The following is a 26,871-nucleotide window of genomic DNA, read 5'->3' on the forward strand; positions in this document are numbered from 1 at the left end:
ATCTTGCAAGAGACCATGAAACAGAGGATCCACCTAGGTCATGATCATATTTTTGACCGACAGAAACTGAGATAACAAATATATATTGTTTAAATCATTACATTTTGGAGTAATTTGTTGTACAGTAATAGATAATTAATACAGAAACAAATTATTTGACAAGTCATTGATCAGGGTTGTTGCAACAACCCACTCCATATTGGCTAATGTAAACAGAAAATAATATATTGCATGTTAAAGAGAGTTCAGACTTGTTGGGAAGATCTGAAGACATATACTCTAGGTGAGCCTTCAGAAATTACTCTGAGAAGCACAATTCAAATCAACCACCCAAAGAGCTGCTGCTTCTGTCACAATCGAGGCATGGCCAAATCAAGAAGCTACTATCACAGCAGCAGGTTCCAGATTGACACTGTCTCTGAGATTTGATAAGTTAAAATGAATGTCCATGCTCTACCTTTTCTCTCATGTTGTTCAGCTCTGTATCAGTGTCTGAAGTTGGTGCATGTGATAAATAAGACCGAAACCATACATCTCATTCCAGTAATAAGGGAAGGCTTCTCCTTTCTCCCTATTCTCTTTCCTTCCCTCTTTTCTATCTCTTTTCCCTTTTTCCCTTCTTCTTATCTTCCTTCATCTTCAGGACATTGCTTTTAGGATCAGTGAATGACTGATGTCAACTATAGCAAGAAATATATGTATACCCAAAATAGCTAGTGAATAACATAAGTAATTATGTAATTAAATTGTCTTATAAGTATCAAACCCAACATCCATAATAATTTTAGAAGAAACTTCAAAAATTATATAATGCAGTAGATGGAGACAAAATGTGGGGATTAAATGAACATAAAAGTCCCCAGTTTTGAAATAAACCAGGTATATGATATTGGACAAGTTCCTTAAACTCTTTAAGACCTTGTTTCTTTTCCTATAAAACGAGGAAACTTCCATTACTCTGATTCATTATGTGAGAATAAAAAGTGACATTGTAATACATATTATTAACACAGTGGCTAGCACAAAGTAAATGATTCGTAATAGGGGTTATCTCTGAGAACATAGCTGTGGTTTGTGGTTTAACGGTGCAAGTTCCATGGAGAAGGTAAGATTTAAGTTGAACTTTAAAAGGGAGATCTAGAGTTAAAACTGGTTAAAAAAAAAAAAAAAAGGAGGTGAGTAAGACATTATCATTGCACTGTCCTGGCATCTTTCATGAAAGACCCTAAAAAGTATTTAGAGTCAAGCATTCTATAAATGGGTAAATGGACATATTGAGATGTGACAGGTAATCTTAGATAGGGGAGTAGTGGAGAAGTCAAAGTGGGTGGTTCCCAGCTCCCAGTTTGATAGTCTAAGCACTCCATTTGTTATTTGCCTCCAAACTACAAAATGGGGATTTTTTTTTTTGTTCTCTCTCCATGTTAACATCAGCATTGACATAGCTATTAATAACATAGATACTAAAGGAGGAAAATGAGATTAACAATGGCATTCCATCAGCTAGGTCTTCATCAAACTATGAGCAAGAAGAGTCAATGTCAAAACAGTGCATGTAATCCTTTTCTTGATTTCTAGATTGTAAAATGACTCATAATATGCTGACATATAAACCATAGATTACCACCATTAAAAAAATGGTACTTGGGTTGCTGGGTGACCTTGAGCATGTAGGAGCGTGATGGCGGTTCTTTGGCATTTGAGTGCACTCTGCAGTACCCAAGGAGGCCGAGCGCTGCTACTTCGAACCCGTGATCAGACCTGCTCATGTCTCAGCATTTCTACAGGACCCACCTACCCCAGGATGGCATGGGACATTCACCTCTCTCCCAGCTGCCATGCTGGTTCCAAGGCTGCATCTCTCCACTGGACCAGTGAGTTGTCAGTGTTTTTCTCCTAGGCCTGCTTGCAGCTGCTTATATGAGTCCTTGCTCTGTGACTGACTACTCCTTGGCAGTAACCCTCACCCTCCATAGTCACTGGGGCCTTGGACAAGTTGTTACTATGTTCCAGAGGCTGTTACGCAGAAAGCTGCCAAGGTGGGTGTTTTGGCACTCTCGGCTTTGGTCTTTGTTAGTTCAACTATGGCAACTGCAAAGCTGTTGCCATGCTGTGGAGGCTTAAATATTTTGACTTAATACCTTGAGAACTGATTGTATTCTTTGCCTCTGCTCTGTCACACCATTCAGCTCACAATGAGGAGGAAATAACAGATCAGTCCATTGGTGACTGATAATCACATGGTTATTTTTAGAATTTAATCTAAATGGTGTTATCTCCCATCTTCTCATAAGACTCACAATATAAACATTATATAAACATTAAAAAAAACTGTACTTTTTCCATTAAAATTTTTTTTTATCCATTATATCTATGATCAAATATAGTTATTAATCTACCACCAATTTATGTGTGAACACTTTCTGGTGATTTAATTAGTTTCCTCCCGTAAATAGAGACTTATGTTAAAATAAAATGAAATCAATAGATTAAGGTTAATTATGTCCTATTCTCTTTTTTATTTCCTAAACTTATGATACAATTACTAATTGACTCTAATGAAAACCATGGTTATCTCTTTAATCATGTTTTAAAGAAAAAGATGTAAAGCACAGAAAACCATTCCCACTTTAATTTTCTCTTAAAAGCTTTTGTCATTCCCACTGACTCTGCATTGAAATGTAGATTAGAATCATGTATTGTTTCTACTGAGAAAGGTTTTAAAGTTCTTGTTCACTAAACTGTATTCTATATATTCTACAGATATAGATATAAAGAAGGAGGTTCTGATTAGTGTTTGGAACTTGTCCAACTTAGTAGCAAACCTGGGAGAGCAAGCCAGGTTTTGGAGTGCCACTTAAATGTTTTTCCATTGAAAAGACCAAATTTGATAGTTTCACTCATCTTATTTGCTATCACACTGCATACTAGTTTGTTTGACTTTCTCTTGTTGTATTTGTGGCCGTAAGTATTAAATAAGATGATATAAATGTCAGGAAACATGACACTTCATAAACATTTGTTGTCCTTCCTCTTTTTAAAACCGGTGTAAATATAATTTTATAAATCACAACATAGTTAAGGATACTTATGAAAGCTCTCTATTTCTAGAAATCTGGAAGTGAATCTTTTCAAAAGGGAAGAATCTTTTATAATGCAAATACCCATCCCCTAGGTAACCCATTTTGCCATCCTGGATATTTATAGTGCTGTGAGAGGAGTTTTTTAGTTCAGAATTGATAGAAAGCTCACTTTGCACACCAGTAGACAAATGGAAAATTTCTATGCAATTTGCCAGCTCTGTCCCTGATGAGTTAGACAAGGTACATGTGATTTCTCCTTACATTACAAACTATACCTTATACCCTGAGATGAGGGCCATGTGGTGGGATTGCCATATACCACCTGCTTCTCTTGGGGAAATCAGAATTTATCAGCTGTATGGGGTTTGTTACTCTTTGACAGGAGCTGGACAGGCTGGCAAGGAAGTCTACTTTTCTCATCAGGATATGCTGCTGCTTTGTTGCACTCTCATGGGAGAGGGAAATCTGTTTTCTCTGGGAACCATAGCATTTTACAATAATGTCCTAGGGAGTCTTCAATATGAAAAATGTCATCTAAATTCAGTGGTTTCTGAAGTGTCTACTTACAATTTTAAGTATGCTATCATAAATTACTTGGCATTTATTTGATGATGATGATGATAGCCATAAAATTATGAATGCCTTTAAAACATCAATGTGCTCTCTATACACTAATATTAATACTAAATTATTAGTGTTAGTGCTTTGATAAGGCTGTGTTTTCTGAGTTGTTTTAGTGGTATACAGTTACCCTTTCTCTACATTTCCATAGCTAATTTCCCTTTTGGCTAATACTAACTCATTTGTGACCTCTCTGATCTAGATGAAGGTGGATGAACAGTATCTGTGCTGTTAAGTATAGAAGTAGCATTGTATACCAGTTGCTATGGTCCTTAGTTTAGTCACCTTTAAATTAGGCATAATTGTAATAGTACCAACCAGGATTATTGTGAAGATTAAATGACTTGTCTCTAAATCACATATAATGTTGTAGACTAATGTCATTTCAATTAAAAAAAAAAGTTAAATGAGTTGCTACACTAAAGTATTTAGCAACACGCTTGGGGATATATAGGTGTTCTGCCATTATAATTCTGCAAATGTACTAAATCAAGAAAATTAGAAAGGCAATAGGATTTAAAACCTTGTCATTCTTAGCAACTTGTTAACTAACTGGGTGCAGATTAGCTATATTTACTATGTTTTTTTTTTTTTTTCTTTTTGCTATGTGTTCTATTGAATAACTTAGAAGACTTCTCCTTCATGGGATTTTTTTTCCCACACATTTATAATCAGTTGTAGCAAAAACAAGAAGAAGTCATGGGCTCATGAATGGGAGGACTCCTCTCTGTGGGTATTGGCTTGTTTTCCAATCATAACACTTTTGAAAACAGAGCTGATAGTTGGAGATAGATATATATCCTTTGATCACGTTGGTGGCTTTAGGTACATAACAAAATTATCTACTTTATTAACTTTGACACATTATAATTGTTATCTTTTCCAGATGTCTATTAGGTTTTTTAAAAAAGGAAATTCTACTAAGTTCCATGTATGTTTTGAAGATCTGTGAGAATTTTAATGAAACGTAGGAGGCTAAGATATGTCCAGAAACAAGTCTTTCAGTTTGGAGGTGACATTTTTAGAATCACTATATTTTAATATTACTAAAACCATTTCAATTAAGCAAGAGAATGAGTTGGAGAGAATGGATATTAAATTAAATTTATTTATTTTAATGAGAAGTTATATGTATACATACTTATGTGTACACTTATGCTCAACTCTTTCCTCACTATCAGAATTCTATGTACTATTGTTGAATTTCTCTAATGAGGAATAATGTAGGTAAATATCTTCAATACACTTAATATCATGTAGTTTAAAAAGTTTAACATATTCATTCTTCAAAGTTAGGAAAATTGTGGACTCTAACAGATTCCTGAGATAAGTCAGCATTGATTGTATTTTTTTAATAAATTTTATTTATTTTTGCATAGAAGAACTAGGAATGTAGACCAAAGGTGCAGGGGTGAGAGGATTCACCAGAGACAGAGTGCAGAGCCAAACAGGTGATTCATTGAAATACACTGCTGAGAGGAGCAGTAGGTAAGACAGGAGAGGTCTGCTGTACCATATGTGGGTTTGCTCCCTGGCCAGGGATGGAACTCAGGCTGTAGTGGTGATAGCACTGAGACTTAACCTCTAGGGCACCAGGAAGGCCCTGATGTTGGATGTTTTAAAGAAGGATCACAGGGCCTCCCTGGTGGCAAAAGTGGTTAACGTACAACCTGTGAAGCTATTCACAGCCACTGCAGCATGAGTTCAATCCCTGGCCAGGGAGGTACCCACATGGTGCAGCAGACCTCTCCTGATTCACCCGCTGCTCCCTTCAGCAGTGTATTTGAGTCAGTATGCTTGTTCTGCTCCCCACTCTGTCTCTGGTGAATCGTCTCACCCCCCACACCTCTGATGTTACCCCAGTTCTTGTATGAATAAATAAATAAATCTTTAATTAAAAAAAAGAAGGATCACTTATCATTCTTTGCATTTAAAATAGTATCTAGTACATAGTCAATGCTCAGTGTTTGTTGAATGCACTTTGAGTGTATGAATGAATGAATTATATTATTCCAAAGGAATATATTACAATAAAAATGGTTAGCTTTTAATCAAGGTAAAGCACTATGTGCATGACCCTAGATAAGTCAATTTACCATTTGGGACCTCAGTTTATTCATTTGCAAATCAAAGGTCAGATCTCATCAGCTCTATAGTCTTAAAAATTCACCATGGGATTTATACCATCATTTACTGCCAATCAATTTTCTCTGGTGCAGAAACACCTTTCACATTTCCATTAGCTAGACAACAACAACTCCTGACACATTCACTTCATTTTTCCTTTTGACTTTGTGATTTGAAAGTAAGATTTAAAAACCAATAATGCAAGAAACAGGCACACATTAGAATCAACCCCAAAGGACAGTCAACTGTAACTACTGCATGCAATAGAAATATGGCATATAGTACCTAAAATTTCCCTCTTCTTTTAAGTCACACATTCTCTTTCTTCATTTTGAATTTTTTTTATTTGACCTTGTTTCATTGCTATATGAAAATACTTTGCTCTTAGAGCCTATTCTCATCTACTTGAAAAATAACACAGTTAGAAATATTCCTCAGTTTCTACTGGCCCATTAGTAATAACTTGCCTACATTTCATTTTTTATTTTCCTAACAATTGCCAGGGGCAAAAATTAAATTAAGCCACAAACTCCCTAGTGAATGAAAAGTAAGACTAATGATTAGTGCTTGATTTAGAGAATGAAATGAAACCTAACAGGAGCAAGTTTTACCTGGTATTTATGGCAAGTGTTAAATTAATGGACTAGACAGAATGATTTCATTGACTCTCTGAAATGGTATCTTGTTTTTGGAGTTCAGCATATAGCACACACAGACACACACACACACTCACAAATGTAATTCTAATAATAAAGCTGTATATAGTCTTTATTTGACTTGTACCTCTTGGAATTAAGAACCAAGGGTCTAAGCTCCAAAATACATGACAGTCTGCTTGTGTAAGCAGAGTCAGAATTGAAAGCTGCTGCTTTGGAAAGTCTGGTACAAGCAGTACTGAAAATTGCTTAACCAGTTCAGTAGTCATCCACAAGTAGACAACACCCAGGGCACAGACATATTACTCTAATTAAGGAGATGTTCCCCTGTTGGAGTAATCTCTTTTCACTCATATAATCATACTTCTGATACACATTTAATCTTCCTGACTCTCCCTACTTTCTTGTAGGAAGTAGGCTGCCCAAGGAGAACTACATTAACTCTTTCATCTTAATAGAAATTTAAAAAAAAGTTTTGGGCCTCCTTGGTGGCACAAGGGGTTAAGGCGCAGCACTAAAAAGCTATCCTCAGCCACTGCAGGACGAGTTCCATCTCCGGCCAGGGAGGTAACCCACATGGCGCAGCAGACCTCTCCTGTCTCACCCACTGCTCCCCTCAGCAGTGTATTTCAGTAGATCAGCCTGTTCTGCTCCCCACTCTGTCTCTGGCGAATCCTCTCATCTCCTGCACATCATGCCTGAGCCCCAGTTCTTATATGCATAAATAAATTTTTTAAAAATACATTAAAAATAATAAATAAAAAAATTTTAACTCAAAATCTTTTTTTAAACATTGACTACAGGAAAACTCTTTAGCACAGACCCCTAAACCTATACTGATTCATTATAAGCAAAAATTGCATGACATGAATTTCAGTAAAACAGACCAAAGCAGAGTCCCTAGACAATGTTATGACAACATATGTCCCAAAAATAACATCTCTTCATGGTCTATGAAATTCTTTCAGTCTTTGCCCAGATGTCTTAAAACCTCAGCCCAGAAACTAATTGTGTCTCTTTCACCACAATCACCAGTCACACATATTTAACCATGTTTCTGTGAGTTTAACACCTTATTATATAAAATTATTCAAGTCTTTACCCAGATGAAACAGTAGGCTGTCCTTCAATAATACTTTCCTGCCCCATTCAAACACTAAAAACACATGAACATATGTTTTGTGAACTATCTGGAATCAATCTCCTTGGGAGAAAAAAAAAAAACAATGAATTTCTTATATAACAAGTGGATTCAAAATTCCTGTGATTGAATTAGGTAACTTATTATTTTATTAAATGTCTCTGTTTTCCATGTTTCTCTGTACAAATCCACCACTTGTACTTACTGGCTTTAGACTAGACTGCCCTTCTTTCTATAATCAAAAAGGTTGACTCTTTTTTTAAAAATTTAGCATTCTTAGACCTATTTATGACAAGTGTCCTTAAACATTTCTCTCTCTCTCTCTGTCTGTATATATATATATATATATATATATATATATATATATATATGAATTACAGAATATTTGTAATTTGTATTCACCAATATAACACTGTTCTCAACTTAGCAAAGCAAATAGCAGGTAGAATCTATTTTGAAGATGAAGTATTTAAAATCCAAAGAGATTTATCTAAATTCATATAAAAGACAATGGATTCTGAGTATTAAGACATATTTGGTCCAGATTGCACAGGTCAAATGAACAAGCAACTTGCATCTTCCTAGATGAATCATGACTATATTTGAAAGGAAACTTACTGCAAAGATGGATAGTCATCATATTTCCTGATCTCCTTCAAAAAGCAAGTTAAATGTTCCTGACTTCTGACTGTCAAAGAACACAAATAATTTTTGGACTGAGGATTTTGAAGATTAGAATATTTTTGGGTTAAGAGAGAAAGAATTTCATAAAAAGACCATGGGTAGAAATTGACTATTTTCAGAACACAGGATGATGAAGCATGGAGAATTGAAGGAGTGATCAATCTGACTATTAATTCCTCAAGACCAACTCACCTCATCACGTCCACATGTTTTTTCCACTACAACTGTCTACCAATAGGCATTATCCTCTGGTTGAGCCACAGTCATTTCAAACTTGGTAAAACTTGTTTATCAAGTTCAGGGACAGACTGTTTAAATATATGAAGATTTCAGTGGTACTCGACTCAAGAGCCTGAAACTGGAAATTCAAATCTTGATTGAAAAAAAAATAGAAAGCACAATAAGAATGAAAGAAATGGTCTTCTCAATTATGATGTACTGGGAAGTTTATCTTGAATTTCACAATGCTTAGAATATTATCAATCATTGCAATATAACAACCCACTTTGCTTTTTCTGATTTTTATTCATCTCTCTTCCTATTTGTGCTTTTCTCCTTAGAAGGAATATTGGGCCCCGTGTTATTTACTACATAAATTTCCACCAAACAAATCTCTTCAGAACCTGTACAGATGACTATCACATAATAGATGTCCAAAAAGTAACTTAAAATCAAAAACATAGATAGTTTTTAAAGGAAGAAGTGGATGAACAATAAAGACAGGTTCTGAAGGGTTCTACAAATTTCCTGGGAATAGTTCAACACAAGCTCTTTCAAAGATGGCAAAAAATGTATCAATATATTCTTCCTCTAAAGGTGAAAGGAATTTCACACAACATTCTGTTGCTTAGAAGAAAAGGGCCAGATGAATCATAGGTATATTTCAACACCCTCAGGGTGTTGTGATAGCATACTTTCCATCTGTCTCAAAGGAAGGAACTGTATAATGTAATTAATATACTTCAGTATCTATGTCTCCCCTTGGTCTTGGTGATTTGATGGGCAATAGAAAGTTGAGGTTATGAAGATTTAATGCATGTTTTTATTTAATAAGCTCACTTTATTTGCTGAGAAGGGTTTTGAATAAGATATAAACCCTTGTTAAAGGAGGACATATGCTACATTTCCCAAAATCACAAAGACAAAAGGAGAAAATTATAAAAACTTGCTATTGTATCATATTCTATGCTATAATATTAAAATATAAAGGGTAAACTCAAGTAGGAAAAAGGCAAAATGAATTACATCTAGCTTGCAGTGAAGATGGGCTACACTTGAATTCTCCTTCTGATTTCTTTGAGTAGTAGTATTTTATTTTTTACTTTTTATTTTATTATTTGTTTTATTTTACAGGAAGTTTCTAAATTTGCAAATGGAAAACCACAAAGAAAGTAAATCAGATTTACTTTGAAAACTTTATATTCTTTAATTCTATATTTAATGGAGCATAAAAGTGGGTTTCCAGTCAACGTATTTTTTAAAAATATCTAAGGACAAATTTAGGTAAGTTTTGTTGTGCTATCATTTGTCTTTTAATGCTGATTCATAAAAAACCTGTGTTGTGACATGTTAAATAGAGATGTGAAAATTAACTTTTCAGAGAAGAAGCATGTGTTTAAACTTAGCTCAAATTAAAGTGGGAGCTTTTTTGAAAACATGTTTTTATCAGTGACCAATATATTAATCTTTTGAAAAGTTCTTCTAATCCAAATAAAATGTGTTTGCAAAGAGATTTGGGTTATTTAGGTCAGGCTTGGCTTTACATTCAACACATCAAGTTGCCAGGGGACATGACACACTCCTGTTGCATAACGTAATAGGATTTTAACTAATAAGCAGGGAAGGAGAAGGAAGTTGGTTTATGGGGGAAATTTCCAGATTGGTTGTTGATAATACAACAGACTGGCCTCCGGGCATTCTGGATTGGTTTTAGACCAAATTGTGAATCATGTTAAACTTTCTCTGGATGTAGTAATTTTGATGGTTCTTCCCCAACCACACCCCCCACTTTTCACTTCCTCTAAACTCTCCACTTCATATTCTTTCTTTACTTTCTTGCTCAATGATATCTCCCAGTAAGGATATTTAATGCAACCATAGCAAGGAGGTAATTGCATGGTTAACAGCTCAGGACAACTGCCAGGCAAGACTAGTTGTATCTTAGCCACAGTTAATCATTCAAACTACAACAGTGGTATTTTAAGCATGAGCTGGAGTAAGGAAGGGGATTTTTTGTGTAGGACTCTTTTTAGACTCCTAAATTGCCCTTAACTATGCAGCTATTTAGCATGTCCACAGATAAGATGCTCACTAATTCTAAAGCAAATACTTGAAACAAAATTAGAGCTATTGGCATATAATTGATGCTTCTGCACATTTGAGGATAATCTGCAGATGGCGGGGCTGGAGCATGAATGACAGGGAAAGGACTGATGGTGATAGAATTAGGGTTTTCCAAACATAAGCTAAATCAATTTGTGTGCTTCCTCCAAATCCAACCAGTTAAAATAAAATTGAAGACTCTTTTGAGTTCTTCAACTCTTTTGTCCACCACGGCCTCGGAGGAAATAACGTTTGTTGTGCTCCCACTCCCTCATTTTATAATATTATCAATAATTTTTTTTTTAATACTTGCTATATACCAAGAGATATCCTAAGTATTCTCCATTAAGAAATTAAAAATAAACCCAAAAACGATTAAGACAAGAAGGAACATCTTATATAAAGTTTTTTTTTTGCTTACAATTCTGAGCATAGAAAATATGAACTTGGTTTAAATTTAACACTAATATTAATGGTGGAAACTCTCAACCTATAACAAAGTTATATGTCCAGGTTAAATAATGATTATTGCTCAGGTCTGTTATTTTCTTAGGGATTATGGAATGGTGGCATTCAAGTCACATCATTCTTTCTGTATTTATTGAACATACTCATTTGAGAAAGAACTTTTCCACATTATCTGTTTGAGATACATTCATGTAGAAATGGCTTTTGGGGTGGGCAGACTTTAATGTAATTTCTCCATAATGCATAGAAAAATTTCCAGGCTAAGATTATACTTGTATTAACTGTACTTTGCCATCTACTGTCAGAAAATTCAAGACCACATGTAGACCTTGGTAAGATGTACAATTTTCTTCTGCTCTCACAGGTATTTCACATATGTCTATGTGATCTAATTTCTGTTTTAGAAATGTTACTTTTAAAATGTAAATATCTGTTTCCTTAATTCTTCTAGGTTAATCCAGAGATCTATGTTTGAAAACAAGGTACTTAGTAATTCATCAGAATACTCATGAAAATGATATGTACTATTTCCCTGGAAGTTGTTTATTTTTCACTATTGCCATAGGGCAGAAATAAGTGATTAAAGGAAGTTGTCTTTGAGTTCTATAGATCGGAAAAAAAAAAAGAAGCCTGCTTCCATTGTCACTGTAAGTGACTAAGACAAATGATTGATTTATTCAGCAAAATTTCCTTTCGTAAAATAAAAATTGTCCTTGGTGGTTTATGGCTGATTATCTTCCAACTCTACAACTTTAGCTTGGTTGGACCATGGTTAAGGTGACATTGGATGTCTTTTTAGATCTATTAATCTAAGAGTGAATATGAAGGATGTAGTAAACAGTTGGATTGCAATACTCTTCCACCACATTTCATAGAACTGTATCTTTTCTTTCATTTCTGTGATTTCAAAATCCATAGTAATATTAAAGGTAATGGGCTTGATTTGTATTTAATTCTAAAATTATTATATATTCCATTAATTACTTTTTAAAAATTATGTAGATAATGGCTCTCCTTTCCTCACAGAATAATTACTAATGGTAGCTAGTGGCAAAGCATCTGGCCACTGATTCCTCTCTCATTAGTCATGGCCTTTGGGTATTAGTTAATATTTAGAATATCAGTCTTGAGTTGAATAATGTAGTCCTAAATAAATGAAAATACAGCAGATATTTATTTCCCTTCTAGATCCATTCTCATAGCATGCGCTTCAGTTTTCACACACAAAACTACAGATGTTTCTAGCCTAACATAATTCTTGATGATCAATTACCTTCTCTATTGTCAAGTATGGGCAAATGACTTTAAAAACAATATAGCATACTAAGTTTTTCTCTGTGTGATGCTTTGGTTGCATTATTTAAATACTGCTTTATCACTGGTAGGATAGAAACTGTGAAATACTTAGTCTTTGGTAAGTTAATTAGAAGAGATAACAATTCTTCATTTTGGTGCAGTTTAGTTCATTACTTGTCTAGGCTCCACCCTAGGTTTTGGGAGGATAAGACAGAAAATCAGCTTCTTCTACTTAGTCATTTTAGAGTTTCTTGAAACTATCACAGCTCAGTTTTCTCTCTACAGATAGAATCATTTTGTTAAAAACTATGATGCATGTAGCATTATTTTAACTTATGCATAAAATATAAATAATTACTAATTCAAGACAATCCAAAGAAGAATGTAAGCATAAGTTATCAAATGGTATTTCAGTAATAGCTTTCTAGCATCTATGCTTGGGTACTTATGCAGTACATGGAAATAAATCCGGAGTCTACAGAACCTCAAGCTATTCTCCAGATACTAGAACTCCCCAGAATGAACCATACAACTCTCTTAACATACACTTACAAATTACAATTGTGTGCTGAGCCTGTTTTGACTTCAAATGTCTTACATTTATTGGACAGATGTTACAGATGTTAACCAATCCTCTTCTTTATTTTAGAAGGAAAAACTGTGAATGATACCATCTGGCAGGATTCCAGCAAACCTGAGAATAATTCCCACATCAGAAGGCTCTGTCAGCTAAAAGGTAATTGCTAAATTTACTTCCGCTGACTTTGCATTTACCCAAAGCAGTTTAAAGAAGGGGTTAGAAAAATTTACATCTTTCTTCATTAAAATAAGCCAAGTATTGGGCCTCCTTGGTGGCACAGGCAGTTGAGCAGTGCAGGTTCGATCCGGGCCAGGCAAGGAGAAACCCACATGGCGCAGCAGACCTCTCCTGTCTTGCCCGCTGCTCCCCTCAGCAGTCAATCTGCCTGTTCTGTTCCCTGGTCTGTCTCTGGTGAATCTTCTCACCCTCCCGCACATCTGGCGTGTACCCTGGTTCTTATATGCATAAATAAATAAATCTTTTAAAAAATAAGCCAAGTATTGTATTGTAGAACACTTAAAAAGCAAAAACAAAGTGAGTAAAATAGAATGTGTATATTAACAGAATATGAACATGTATATGTGTGCACATACACAGATATGCAGAAAGGAAGTGGAATCAAATTTAAAAATTTATCTGTTGAAGTGCTGAAGCAAAGAATCAATTACAAATAATGTCTCCAGTGTCTAAAACAATTTAAAAATGTATTAAAAGCAAGCACAGAAAAACTTTCTTAAAAACAATATGGTAAGTAGTTATACTTAGGTTTTCTTTTAAAAGTTAAAAGAAATAACCTTGATTATTAATGCAAAATTATAACATTTTAAATTTAAAAATTCCCAAGAAGAACAAAATATCAGGGAGGTATAAAAATGACTAATAATAAATTCTTGCACATTTAAAATTCCTTAGCATTGGAAGGTAATGAATAAAACAAAATTTTCTGAGTCCACAAATATAACAATACAAAAAAGTTGATCTGCTTGATATTCTACTCTAATGTTATTGGAACAAGAAATAATTGATTATATTAGTTATTGATTTATTTCAAATTTTTGATATTCAGTTGAAAATATTTTTGTATCTTATGACAAGGGAAATTAATTACTATATATTCTTAGAGTTAGGAGTTAATGGTTTGATTAGGACCTTTGATTCTTAAATATAAAAAGTAATTATGAAATTAATAATTTTCCTTTGAAATATTTTGGCTTTATCCAACATTGTGTAATGTTTTTGGCTTTAAGTCAAATTTTCTACTTTATTATAAATAAATAGATGAACCATTTGGGAGTTATTTTAAATATATTCTTTTAATTACAGCACAAGAAAAATTTTTATAATGCCATGTGTTTCGTTGTTTTAAAATAAAAACAATCCCACATAAAAATAAATTTAACAAATTCCACAGCATTTATTGTCATCCAGCAATAGCATAAGGATGATCAAAACAATGTGTTGCCTTAAAAAGAAAACTATATTGCTTTCTCAACAATTTCTCACTTCATCGATCATTTCTAATTGGAGACACTCTGGAGCAGAGTAATATTATCTCCTATTAGCATAATCCAACCCAGTTGTTTTCTTGACTTTGTTTTAGAATGAATCTCTTCTGCATCATCTAACACCAGATTCATATACTCATCAATACCAGTGATACAGTCCTCTATCTGCATATTCACTTGCCCTTAACACTACACCTGAATCTGAGATCTATTTTGCAATATCTAAAGATGAGTTTGATGAGCTGTACCATTACTTTCTGCATTTTTTGGCCCTGGCCACAGTAGAAGCTCACAAAGACCACACTAAGCCACATGTTACTTCAGAAACAATGTCCATTATATCCTATTTTGATTGGACTCTGTCTTCACCTCATACATACCAGCTGTCTTCACTCACACCCTCATATATTCATCCATCCACCATCCATCCATCCATCCATCCACCATCCCTTTTATAATTACACATTATTAGTTTTAGATTATTGGATATTGATCTATGGATAAAGAACTTAACACTGTGTTATAGACTACTTTCAATTATAATTTTTCTTAAATGTTTTTAAGTATTTTGTTTTCTAAAAATTCTGTTTGTGTTTTTTTTTTTTAAAGAGTAATGGGCAGGTAATTCTATTACTGCTAAACTGACAAAACAGAAATCTTGTTCTTAGGTGAGGTGCTCAAAAGATCTGTTTTTTTTTTTTTTTTTTTTTTTTTTTTTTTTTACTGAAAGAAGAAAAATTAATGCCTTTACAGAATCTTTCCCATGTTTGATATTTCTTAAATTGTCACGTCACCATGTTTAGAGTGTGTATGCGTATGTGCATGTATGTGTGTGCCTAAAAAGTTCACCCAATTTCAGCAATAGCAGCTGAGTCACAGGACATTTCCTAGGGATTAATGCCATGCTAGGAAGAGTTGATGGCCTGAGACCAAGGCTGTCAGTACCATTGTAAATTAGAGAGAAATTTGGTGTGGGAGGGAGAGCCACAAGTTTGTGGACTTGAATTTTATGGGTGTAGTTGCTTCAGTTGGAAGGCTCAGAGTATTTCTAAGCAATTAGTGCCCTACGTATCAACCCATAATATTTCTTTCTCATTTTAAACACTACGTTTTAGCAGTTAATTGCATAATTACTTAAGAGTGGTTTACTGAGCCTGGGGATAGGCAGGCTGTGAAGTTTAGTGAGCTGGAGATCAGAAGGTGCAACATTGCTTTCATCCACAGCCCATGATTTTATTGAACACGCTAATGATAAAATTGTAAGGACACCTTCAATAAAGCCAAAGAAAATATCTAAGGAAATGAAGGGTAGGAGTAATATTAACTCCTAAAGGACCTGTTACAAACTCAAGACTAAAATAAAGGCCATTTCGGGCCTCTCAGGTGGCGCAGCAGGTTGAGCGCTGCACTGTGAAGCTGTCCGCAGCCTCTGCAGTGCGGGTTCGATCCCGACCAGCTGGCAAGAATCCCACATGGTGCAGCTCTCCTGTCTAGTCCGCTGCTTCCCTCAGCAGTGTATTTCTGTCATCTGCCTGTTCTGCTCCCTGCTCTGTCTCTGGTGAATCCTCTCACCCTCCCGCACCTTTGGCCTGTACCCCAGCTCTTGTATAAAAATAAATAAATCTTTAAAAAAATAAATAAAATAAAATAAAATGAAGGCCCTTTCTCTCAATTTGTTTCAAAATTATATTTTACATATGTGAACAGCATTTATGTCCTAAAGAGTATTGAGGGTTAATGAAGGAAACTTTCCACTAGCTGTATTTAGCCAAGAATTTGTAGCTGATATTTTAATCTAAAAAGATATTCACATGGTCAATAATTATGACTCTGTTGTATCAGTTAAGACAAAATTTATCAGAGTAAGTTGAGTGCCAGAAGCATAACATTTCTATTTATTTAGTCCATTTCCTTCTTCTAAGATGAATTTTATCTAAACTTTCACCTGTACTATTAGGAGATTACATCTGTAAAATAAACAGAATAAATGGAGTGTTCAGTACTTTACAATTGAAAAACTGGCATAACTTAGACATTAAGGGAAATCAATCTGCAATTCATGTTAACTGTCATATTTTCAGCATGATAAATGGGCAGAATATTCATGTTAGCAAATTAAAATCAATTTTAAAAATTTTAAATTTAGTTTGGCCTAAGTTTTATGGAAAAAAACAAAGCTTGGAAAGACCAAACTTTGAAATATATGAATTGGCGTTGACCCAAGATTAAGTTGTCATGTAAGTTAAAAACAGGATTCTCGAACAGGATTTCTACAACAAAAATAACTGTTGGTCTATGTAAAATAGGATGATTACCAGGGGGGAAGAGTGACAGGAGTGTAACATGAGCTTTGTTGGTGAACGCATGTAGCATATGTACATGTTGAGGTGTGAAGCTGTATTGCTGAAATTACAGTTTTGTAAATGAATGGTAAATCAACAAAATTTGAATAAAAATAAAGAACTGTTTTTCTATTTTTACCAAAAAGTACAAATAATAATATTTTTTTTTAAAAAATAAAAGCAAACAAAATACAGACTTACGTGATTGTGACAGTCAATTCCATAAAACAAACATATGCAAAAAAGGATGTTAGTCATAAAAGCAGGTAACAACTTGGATTTATGCTTGACACCTGATGTGTGTGTATGTGACTGCAGGGAATGGTGGGGATAGGGACAATCTTGTAAAACTAAACCCTTAATCTGTGGAAAATTATGTTCTTTCTGGGTAGACAATGTCAAATTGAATCGAGTTGTAGGATACCCACTTAGTCTCTGAAGGACTCCTTGGTAGTGTTAGGGAAGCCCTTCCTCCAATCTTTGGAATTGATACTGTTATAGGACAGGGAGAGGGGCAGCCCAAACCCCGCAAACCTGCCTATTCTACATGGGTTCTGCCATCCGCCGCATCAACACAAAACATAGGAGACTTTAATGGGAAGGAACTTTAATAAAACTAGGAAACAATACAGGTAAGGCAAAGAGTCTAGTTTCTAAGTGAAGCATCCAAAGTTACCTGTCCCCTCGTGGGTAAAAGTCCGTCCAAATGGGATTGGCCCAGAGCAAGGCCCCAAAGCCTGCCACGAGTCTAAAGCACCTTCCAGTGGGGACCCACAGCAAAGGGTCAGAAACAACCAGACAAGCCCAGAAGGAAAAGAGCAAAATCAACATCAAGATAAAAGCTGCCATTGTCACCTCCCCACGGGTCTCACCCACATCTGTGTCACCCAGTCCACGACCAAAAGACAAGCGCAGTTTCTTCACATGTCTCTAGGCTCCATGAGCCTCCTCCAGGTCTCCTGGCTCCATCCTGCTTCCTTCCTCAGTCTCTTCTGCAGCTTCTCTTCTTCCTGCTCAGACCACCTTCCCTTGGGTGGGGCAGGGAACCTCCCCCTTTCCTGGGGACCTCCCTGTTACAATACCAGAACCTCTTTAGATCACAATTTAATTTAAATATTGTTTCCCTAGAGCATGTAATTTAACTTTTGTTAGAGTGTACTGCAGGAGGAATGACAGATAAACACAATTTATACCTGAATGTCTGCTCCCGACTTGGGAATAAACTACCCCAGCAACGGCCGCCTGCTGCAGCACACCTTCTTTCCAAGGAAAGCTTTCTGAATTGAATGAGAAAGGCCAGAGTTTTAGTGTTTTGTCCAAATGAATCTTGGGGTCCCTTTAATTCCTGAGGGACGTTCTTACTAGGATTAGAGTTACCTGGCTATGCTCAGAAGTGTATCACATTAGAATCATCACCAAGTTAATTAGACATATTACGTTTTTAAACCTAATCCCATTTTCTTTTTTGCATTTGTATTTGAGCGGCAGTAAGAGTCTCAAAGTTTATGTTGGTTGGGACACTGTTATGGCCACTATCATTTGATTCATTCTTCTAGATTATGGACTAATATTCATAAAATGGCTGTGGTATTTGTAGCTTTTCCTTTTTTTCCTCGTTTCCAGATATCCCCATTTTTTTAAGCTTCTATTCAAACCCTTCCTCTTCCATAAGTACTTTGGGTCATAGTCACTGCTCTCTGATAGTCACATCTGAATCACTCGTTTTTCTGCCTTGAATGGTTATGTGAGTTATATAACTGGCATTGTGCAGCTTCCTCAGCTGTTTTCAGATCCTGGAGGCCAGGAGACCACATTACTGTTCTTTTCTTATATCAATCCTATTCAGAATAATAGCTATAGGAGTTCTCCAAAATTCATGTTAAATCCATCAAAAAGGAGAGATGAAAAGAAATAATGGAATGGAGGGGGGGAACCATTTTTTCTATAGGAAAATAAAAAAAAAAAATTGCAAAAACTGCTTCCAGTATCCTGATACCATGTTAGAAGATCGTGCTTCAAAGAACCAGATGGCAAAACTAGCTCATTTTAAAATTTAAGTATTTTCTGAAATCCTGTAATATAACTACTCTTATTTTATAACTCAGTTATTACTCTGTGAGCTGTGAATTTATTTTTTTAATTCTATTTTTTTTTTTTTTTTTTTTTTTTTTTTTTTGTGGGACCCTCGCCGGTGGCCGGGGATTGAACTGGCTCTGCAGAGGCTGTAGGCAGCCTCGCAGCCCAGCGCTCAACCGCTGCGCCACCAGGGGAGGCCCTCTATTTTTTTTAAAGATGTATTTATTTATTTATACAAGCACTGGGTACGGTCAGAGGCACGGGAGGGTGAGAGAATTCACCAGAGCCAGAGCGGAGAGTAGAACAGGCAGAGTGACGAAGTACACTGCTGAGGGGAGCAGCGGGCCGCAGGAGAGGTCTGCACGCCATGTGGGACCCTAGCCTGGTAGCAGGGGATTGAACCGGTGCTTCAGAGGCTGCAGGCAGCTTCGAAGCCCAGCGCTCAACCACTGCGCCACTGGGGAGGCCCCTGAGCTGTGAATTTAACGTATCTTTTAGCCACAGCTATGATGAGGCTTTGGAGAAAAACCTGCATCTATTTTTCACCGTGCATGGAAGGTAGGCCTTGACTGCCATTCCTCCCCCACAGAATATGAGAATGAGGAATAGTGGGAAATTGAAGCCATGATTGCAAGTAAGGAGAGAAGGTGAAAGGAAGTCACTGCGGGTGGCGACCAGGTGATTTCTGTTAGTCTCAGTATCAATCTGTACACTATGGGGTTTGGATTAAGTGATCCATAAAGCACTGTCCATTTTCAGCAGCTGTGTATTTCAGATTTAAATAAATGGAGCTCCTTTTACAGAGCCTGAAAGGGAAATGCTACTACCTTTTGAAAAGGTTTCATTTAGCTTCAAGCAAATGGATGCCACATTCCAATGCTTTTACTAAAGCATGCATAGAACAATTTCAACATAAATAATTCATGTTGAGAAGACTTAAGCTAATAAAGCTCAAAATGCCAGGGGTGGAAAGCTTAGTTTAATAGAAACAGGTAAGGTGATAACTTCATGAAATCACAGCCTTTTGGAGTTAGAAGTGACTTTAGTAGCTTGTATGCGATTGCTCTATTACTGAGAGGGAAATTAAATCCCAGAGAGGTACTATGGCTTGCTCAGAAAGCACACAGCTGGTTAGTGGTGTTGTTTGTATTTTGCTAGATTTCTATTTTGGTTTTTTTCTGTTACTTGTGAGAATAGCAAATGTTTAAGAAAATATTTATGATTTAAAGAAAAATGCGAGTATTAAATTGCACTTAAATTTCTTAAATCCTGTAATTTCTGCAAATCTATTTAACAACTTCATCTTTTCATAGATCAAAATGAAGAGGCTTTTCTTTTGGGTAGTAACATACATATTCTTCAAGGAAAAAAACTGCCAGGCATTTCTTATCAGGTAATTTGAGCAGTCAAAATGTGGTGTTTTGTGAAGATCATCTGTCTGTGGAGCTCTGTAATATGCTAGATGTAGTGTCCAATACTTAGACAACCTGGTAACTACTTTGTATTTAGTTATTGTAAATTGCTTTGTAATTGATATGTTTATGTCTCTGTGAACTGGAGTATAAATGAAAAAAAAAAACACATGATGATTTAAATTAATAAACCACCTTGATTATGCAAAACATCATGTTCTTCAGCCTTCTGATAAGTAACTCTCAGCTGTTAAATTAATATATTAGGTATTTTCTCTGACAAGACCCATTCTAAGTGCCTAGAACTATGTGGCAACCTTTATCATGGGTCACATGCCTTGTGATTTTATGTGTGGTATAAGAACATATATACTATGGCTTCAGCCATAATCCCTTCAAAATTACACTAACTAGCTCAGGAGTTGAAGCAATTAAAAATTTCCAAAACTTGGTCTTTTCTAATAATAACAACATAACACTAATCAATAGCTAAATAGTTGTTCATCCTATAAAGAAAAACAGTATCTGAGTCAATAGGGATAACACAGGTATCCTACTGATTTTTGATATTTTTCTGACAACTATGAGGTTCTCTTTAATCATTCTGATAGTTGTATTAGAAAATTTAGAGCTGACCTTCCTTGGTGCAGTAGATTGATCAATAGGGAGAGGGTCTACAGCATATGAATTATGAGGAAGTGATTTGGTGAGGAAAGGGAACGTGCATTCCTAATTGCAGCCTGATTTTCTGAGGCTGTCAGAGCTCTCCAATGAATTTAACTGTAGTATATAACTTTTGATCAAGCGGTTTCTGCTGGCTGTTCTGATGCTCAGAATGATGGACCTGTGGTCCTGAGGTCGGCTGCACACGGCTGCACAAAGCCTGCATGCCTGTCTCCCAGCGGGTTGTCCTGGGTGCATGCCTGAGAACTCTGAAAACAGAAGTCTGTTTGAATTTTGGCTTGGTGCTTAGTGGTTAAGTGACTTTGAGCAATGCACTTAATCTCTCTCTCTCTCTTTTAAGATTTATTTATTTATGCATATAAGAGCTGGGGTACAGGCCAGAGATGCGGGGGGTGAGAGGATTCACCAGAGACAGAGTGGGGAGCAGAACAGGCAGACTAACTGAAGTACACTGCTGAAGGGAGCAGCGGGCAAGACAGGAGAGGTCTGCTGGGCCATGTGGGTTGCTCCCTGGCCAGCCAGGGATTGAACTCATGCTGCAGAGGCTGTGGATTGCTTCATAGTGCAGTGCTTAACCCCTTGAGCCACCAGGGAGGCCCTTAATCTCTCTCTCTCTCTCTCTCTCTCTCTCTCTCTCTCTCTCTCTCTCTCTGTACCTCAGTATTATCATCTATAAACTCGGTCTATAAAGAGCCTGTTTCATGGTTGTCATGAGAATTAACTGAGATACTTCATTAAAGCATTTAGAGTCATGGCTGGCATTTAGGAGATACTTAGATGGATTCAATTGCTGCTGTCATGAGGTTTCTTCTCCCTCCCCTTTTTCCTCCTTTTACTCCTTGCACAGCTTAATGGCACTTGCATAAGCACAGCTGGCAGATTATCTCTGAAATATGCAGTCTCATCTGCTAAATTTAGATGAGGCCTCAGATATAGTATCTAAGTGAAATAGTGTCTGATAGCCAGGAAAAGACACTGACTGGTTTACAGTAAGAGCTCCCTGAACATGTGCTGAGCCAAAAGAAGTCCTTCTTTAGTTTTCGCCAGAAAAACAGAACTAACTCAGAAAGAAGAAAATTATGTAGAGAGGTCTTTGAAGAAAAGAGTTAAAAATAAATCTTCTCCCTGACACCATTCTACCTGGATGTTTTAATTGGCTAAGAAATGATCCTTCTAGAAGACTAGCCATTCAGTGGTGCTGTGTAGTTTCTCAGTAATAAGTAGAAGGAATCCATACTAGAGACAGGCAGACAGGTGTGATCTAATTTGGAAATTCTCATTTGGGAGTAGGGGGTGGTCTTATCTTCTTTAATATCTATCATCTTATTCATAGTTGACATTCAATTGAACTTAGCTAAGAAATATTTGTTCTGTATGACAGAATACTTTGGTGTAACAAAGTATTATTATTAAGAAGTGCCATGCAAATTATTAATTTATGAACTCCTGTGACTGAGGAAAAGTAGAAGTAATTTACCCTTTGAAAGAAGGGGCAGAGAGGGAATCATTCTCGGCTGGAGAAGCAACTTTGGTATGAAAGAGAGACTGGCCGGTCAATAGGTATAAAAGTGGGTCTTGGCAAAACCATGATGTTTACCCTTAAGTAAGCAAATGACTTATCAGAACAGTTTCTCTGAATGTAGCCTGGGGACCGTCTGTATCACAATCACTTGGCGTATTTGTTTAAAATGCAGACTCCTGAGACATACTTCTGTCCAACTAGTTGGGGGTCCAAGAATCGGTAATTATATGTGTTTTGGAAAGTGCTCCGTGAATGAACCATGAGACTCTCTGGGGATGGTGGACAGCTCGCCACAGACATGATGTCCCAGGAATTTTTACTTCAGAAGCCCAAATTGGGCTTAGGTCTGGTCTGGTGAGGCAACGACTTCCTGGGAAAACTGAAGTCAATTTTTGTTTTAATTATGAGAATGCTATATTTTCATTACGGTATTTTTAAAGACTATTAAAAGTAGACAGGATTAAAATAATGAATAATATCTTAATGGGGTCAGTATTTTCACATCTGTATTACTGTATAACAAATTATAGACTTTGATAAGATTCCAAAGATATGAAATATATTTGTAGTTGTAATTATCTTATGATCATGCCTACAAAATACATTTTGGACTACAGAAACAATCAGAGTAAATCATTGAACAGTAACTGAATTGCCAATCAGAAAACACAAAACCAGGGCCTCCCCGGTGGCGCAGAGGTTGAGCGCTGGGTTGCAAAGCTGCCGGCGACCTCTGTGGCGCCGGTTCGATCCCCGGCTGCTCCCCAGCCACCGGAGGAGGGTCCCACATGGCGCGCAGACCTCTCCTGCCGCCCACTGCTCCCCTCAGCAGTGTACTTCGGTCCTTCTGCCTGCTCTGCTCCCCGCTCTGGCTCTGGTGAATTCTCTCACCCTCCCGCGCTTCTGACTGTACCCAGTGCATGTATAAACAAAACGAACGAACAAACAAACAAATAAATAAATAAAAAAAACATGCCTCTATTAAAAAAAAAAAAAAAAGAAAACACAAAACCAGACATGTTGCCTTCATGTTCTTAAAATGGGAGAATAGACCTCAGCCATAGAAGAAGACATCAGGAACCAAGTTGCAGGAGGGAGGTAGATGTTTATGGACCACTTTCTTCAATATCAACTTTCTCCATGAATATTTCTGCCTACTTGGCTTGGGATAAACTTGGAGAACCAGGCTCACAGGAGAAGCGCTGAAGGGGAGGGTGTTGGAAGCAAAGCAGACTGCCTGGTACTGTGATCTTTACACCAACCATAAAGAACATCTTGTGGTAACTTGACTCCTAGCATTTATTTTTGTATCCTTGTTCTTGTTTGTTCTTTTCTGGCAGTATTCAGTTGATGGCTCAAATCTTTTGTAGCATATTGAAAAGGGTATAAAATATGCAGTAATACAGACTTTGGGCTAATATATTTTCAAAAATGTTTCATGCCTCATTTCTCACGTAAATTCTTAGGTTGCATTCAGCCTTCAGAGCATCATTCATATTCATGATAGAAAAGAAGGATAACATTTATTACTTTTAGCGCTGGTGATATTAAGCATTGTCAAGCACCTCTACCCAAGACTGCACCAAAACATTTTCTCCCTGAGTTCTTTTAGTGGGAAAAGTGTTGCTGAGTGGACTGACTTTTAAAAATCTATCATCTATCTATCTATCTATCTATCTATCTATCTATCTATCTATCTATCTATCTATCTGCCAATCTGTCTACATCCTACCTACCTAGAACTCTTGACTCTTGACTTGTTTAAATTCTCTATGCTTCAATTTCCTTATGTATAATATGAGAAGAAAATTTCTTATGATTGTTATAATTATTAAATGAAGTAGCACAGGTATACTACACTCTAGAAATCATTCAATGAATATTTCTTTCATTTCCCTGCATGCATTTAAATCCTACTGTAGTCTTATCAAAATAAAATTTGAAATCCCCTTCTATTCTCTGTTATAAACTCCCTCCAATGCCCTTTGCTTGCAGTTTTGAAGATCCCTAAGGAGAAACTGTGCCTAGTATCAGGTACATGGTTTTTCAAAGGAAGCAGAGTTGACCATGAGGAGCTTACATGGATAGGTGTTAAATGTAATTTATAATCTTTCATGCTATTCTGACTATATCTGTTACCCAATTCCAATGTATATTTGGAGTTTAAATTCTAGCAGAGTATCAAAAATGGATACTTATTTTGTACCCAGCAGTGGAGGGAATTAAGAAATTAAGAAAAAGACTGGACCCTAACCCTCTTTCTTCCTTATTCTGGGTTTGGACCATGCATTGGGATTGGAGGATGTGAGGAATGGAGAGTGAATCTACTATATATATAACGTACACATACAGTATACATCATATATCCAACACATTCACCTTTGTACAGATGTAAAGATAAAATCACTGATAAAACATTCATCAGTGTACTCATATCTTGAAATTGAAAGCTTGGCTCTTTTCCCAGTTGTTCTGGTAACTTTTGGGAGTTCTATTTGTTTGTTGGTTTGAGAATGTTAACATCAGTCTTCCCCTTTTCTACTGCTAAAGCAGTAACCTTTGGATATAGGAGTCCATCTCACTGTCAAAGGTATGTTAAGACTACTGACAGGGAAATGCTAGGATACTTGCCCCCAGCTAATAATATATAGGTAGCTTTCCCCATTTCCCCTCCTCTTAATTTTAAAGTCGTAAGCCTTGTTTTCTATAATTCTTTGTTAATTTTTTTCTTTAGTTGCCACATGGAGTGTTTCTAAGAACAGAAAATGATTTTATCCTTATTAGAGAGTTTCCTGATCTAAAAAAAGCATAAATTATTTCCTTCAAAGAATAATATAAAAAAATAGCAAAGAACAACAAAATCTCAATGAACACTAAAGGAATTTCCAAAGGAAGATAAAGATACGTATTTTGGAGAATTTGGAATTAACTGGAAACAGAATCAAGAGACCTAGACTGACTATGGTCTTGTCTGTTAAATTCACATTTTTGTGCCTCAATTTCCTAATTTAAACAGAAGCTATTAGACTAGGTTACAAAGATTTATCCAAACTCATTGAAATTCTATTTCCTTCATACTGTTGAGATTCAAGGGACTGTATAAAGTAACACATGGAGATACTTATCTAGTCTAATCCCTTTACTTATTTGAGGAATAATGAACTCCTATTATTCAAATCCTCATTTTACAGAAGCACAGAGAAGCAAAATGGCTTGCTCAAGTCACATGATCTCAGTCACAAAGGAGAGCAGTCACTTAACTGCATATCAGGGCTGGTTCTATTAAAGCAGGTTTTCCTGATATTTTTGTTTATATTGTTTGTTTTATATTAAATTATAAGTGCTAGTTGTGCTTTTCTATGTAATTCCTTACATTCCACATCCTGTAGATAATCCAACAGGTGCTTAATAAAACTTAACTAACGTGTATACTAGCTCTTAAATTTCCTATTGCCTCTTTTTTTGTTGTTGGTTACGATAATAAGTGTACCATGAAAGGGCTCTTCTGAATGGTTCTAGAAACTTCTTCAAATTTTCAGAGCAGGGGATATTACACAGGAAGTAAGTTGTTGCTTCTGTGGCTTTTCCTCTTAAACAAATACAACCATATTTGCATCAATGACTTGTGCAATCTTTCCATCTTACCCTAGCTTAGCAATGTCTTAATATTTAAAACCTGACCCCAACCTAGAAGTTGATGAGCAAAGGGAAGTCTTGGCTCCTCATAAAGAAGTAGAGAGAAATGGCCATGAAGTTGCAATTTCCTTGTGCCATGGAAAGAAGAGACATTATGGCACATTATTCCACCACTAGAATTATATACCCCAAAATCAGATTGTAAGGAAAAAGGAGCTAGTAACCTGTGTTAGGGTGTGAGTGGATGATTTGTATTTGTACGGTAGGGTAAGATCATTACATAAAGAGCTATGTTAGACATGCCAAATTATACTGCTAAGCTGTTCAAATGCCTGCTAAACCCCTAGGCAAGTACATTTCCCTTCCACACCTTACCTAATATAATCTCTCCCTCCTGCACATAATCATCACATTTTATTTGTACTACTCATATTACACACATTAACCTTTTCTTTCAGATGTACTTTTGATCAATTTCTCAGCTCATATATAATTATTGAGCATATTAAAGACCAGGTTTGAGATGGAACCCCAAAGAGCTCCCCTTCTAGTTGAAGGAGAAAAAAAAGCCACTTAGAGTATTGCCTACACCTTTAGTAAAAATTTAATTTGGATTTTTCACTGAATAGTTTATTATAATCATAAAAATAATTTCCAAAATCCTAGGAATTGGTAACCTTTTAGTAACTAAGCAAAGAGCCATAAGAGTAGGAAAT

General features: G+C 36.0%; 1 protein-coding gene and 2 pseudogenes across 1 annotated transcript in view; 2 read left to right on the forward strand and 1 right to left on the reverse strand.

Moving 5' to 3' along the window:
- Nucleotides 1–26,871, forward strand: part of SAMSN1 (SAM domain, SH3 domain and nuclear localization signals 1) — a 122,923-nt gene that overhangs the window by 12,321 nt on the left and 83,731 nt on the right. Inside the window, 5 exon segments of the mRNA XM_054700352.1 lie at nt 9,666–9,703; nt 11,554–11,591; nt 13,048–13,134; nt 20,215–20,317; nt 25,089–25,136. Of these exon segments, the coding sequence (XP_054556327.1) occupies nt 9,666–9,703; nt 11,554–11,591; nt 13,048–13,134; nt 20,215–20,317; nt 25,089–25,136 (314 nt within the window).
- LOC119257126 (succinate dehydrogenase [ubiquinone] cytochrome b small subunit, mitochondrial-like) lies at nt 1,682–2,146 on the forward strand (annotated as a pseudogene).
- On the reverse strand, nt 14,435–14,797 carry LOC119257127 (small nuclear ribonucleoprotein E-like; annotated as a pseudogene).

The sequence above is a fragment of the Talpa occidentalis genome, unplaced genomic scaffold (genome assembly GCF_014898055.3).
Source record: "Talpa occidentalis isolate TD23 unplaced genomic scaffold, MPIMG_talOcc4v2.1 talOcc4.4, whole genome shotgun sequence".
Lineage (NCBI taxonomy): Eukaryota > Metazoa > Chordata > Mammalia > Eulipotyphla > Talpidae > Talpa > Talpa occidentalis.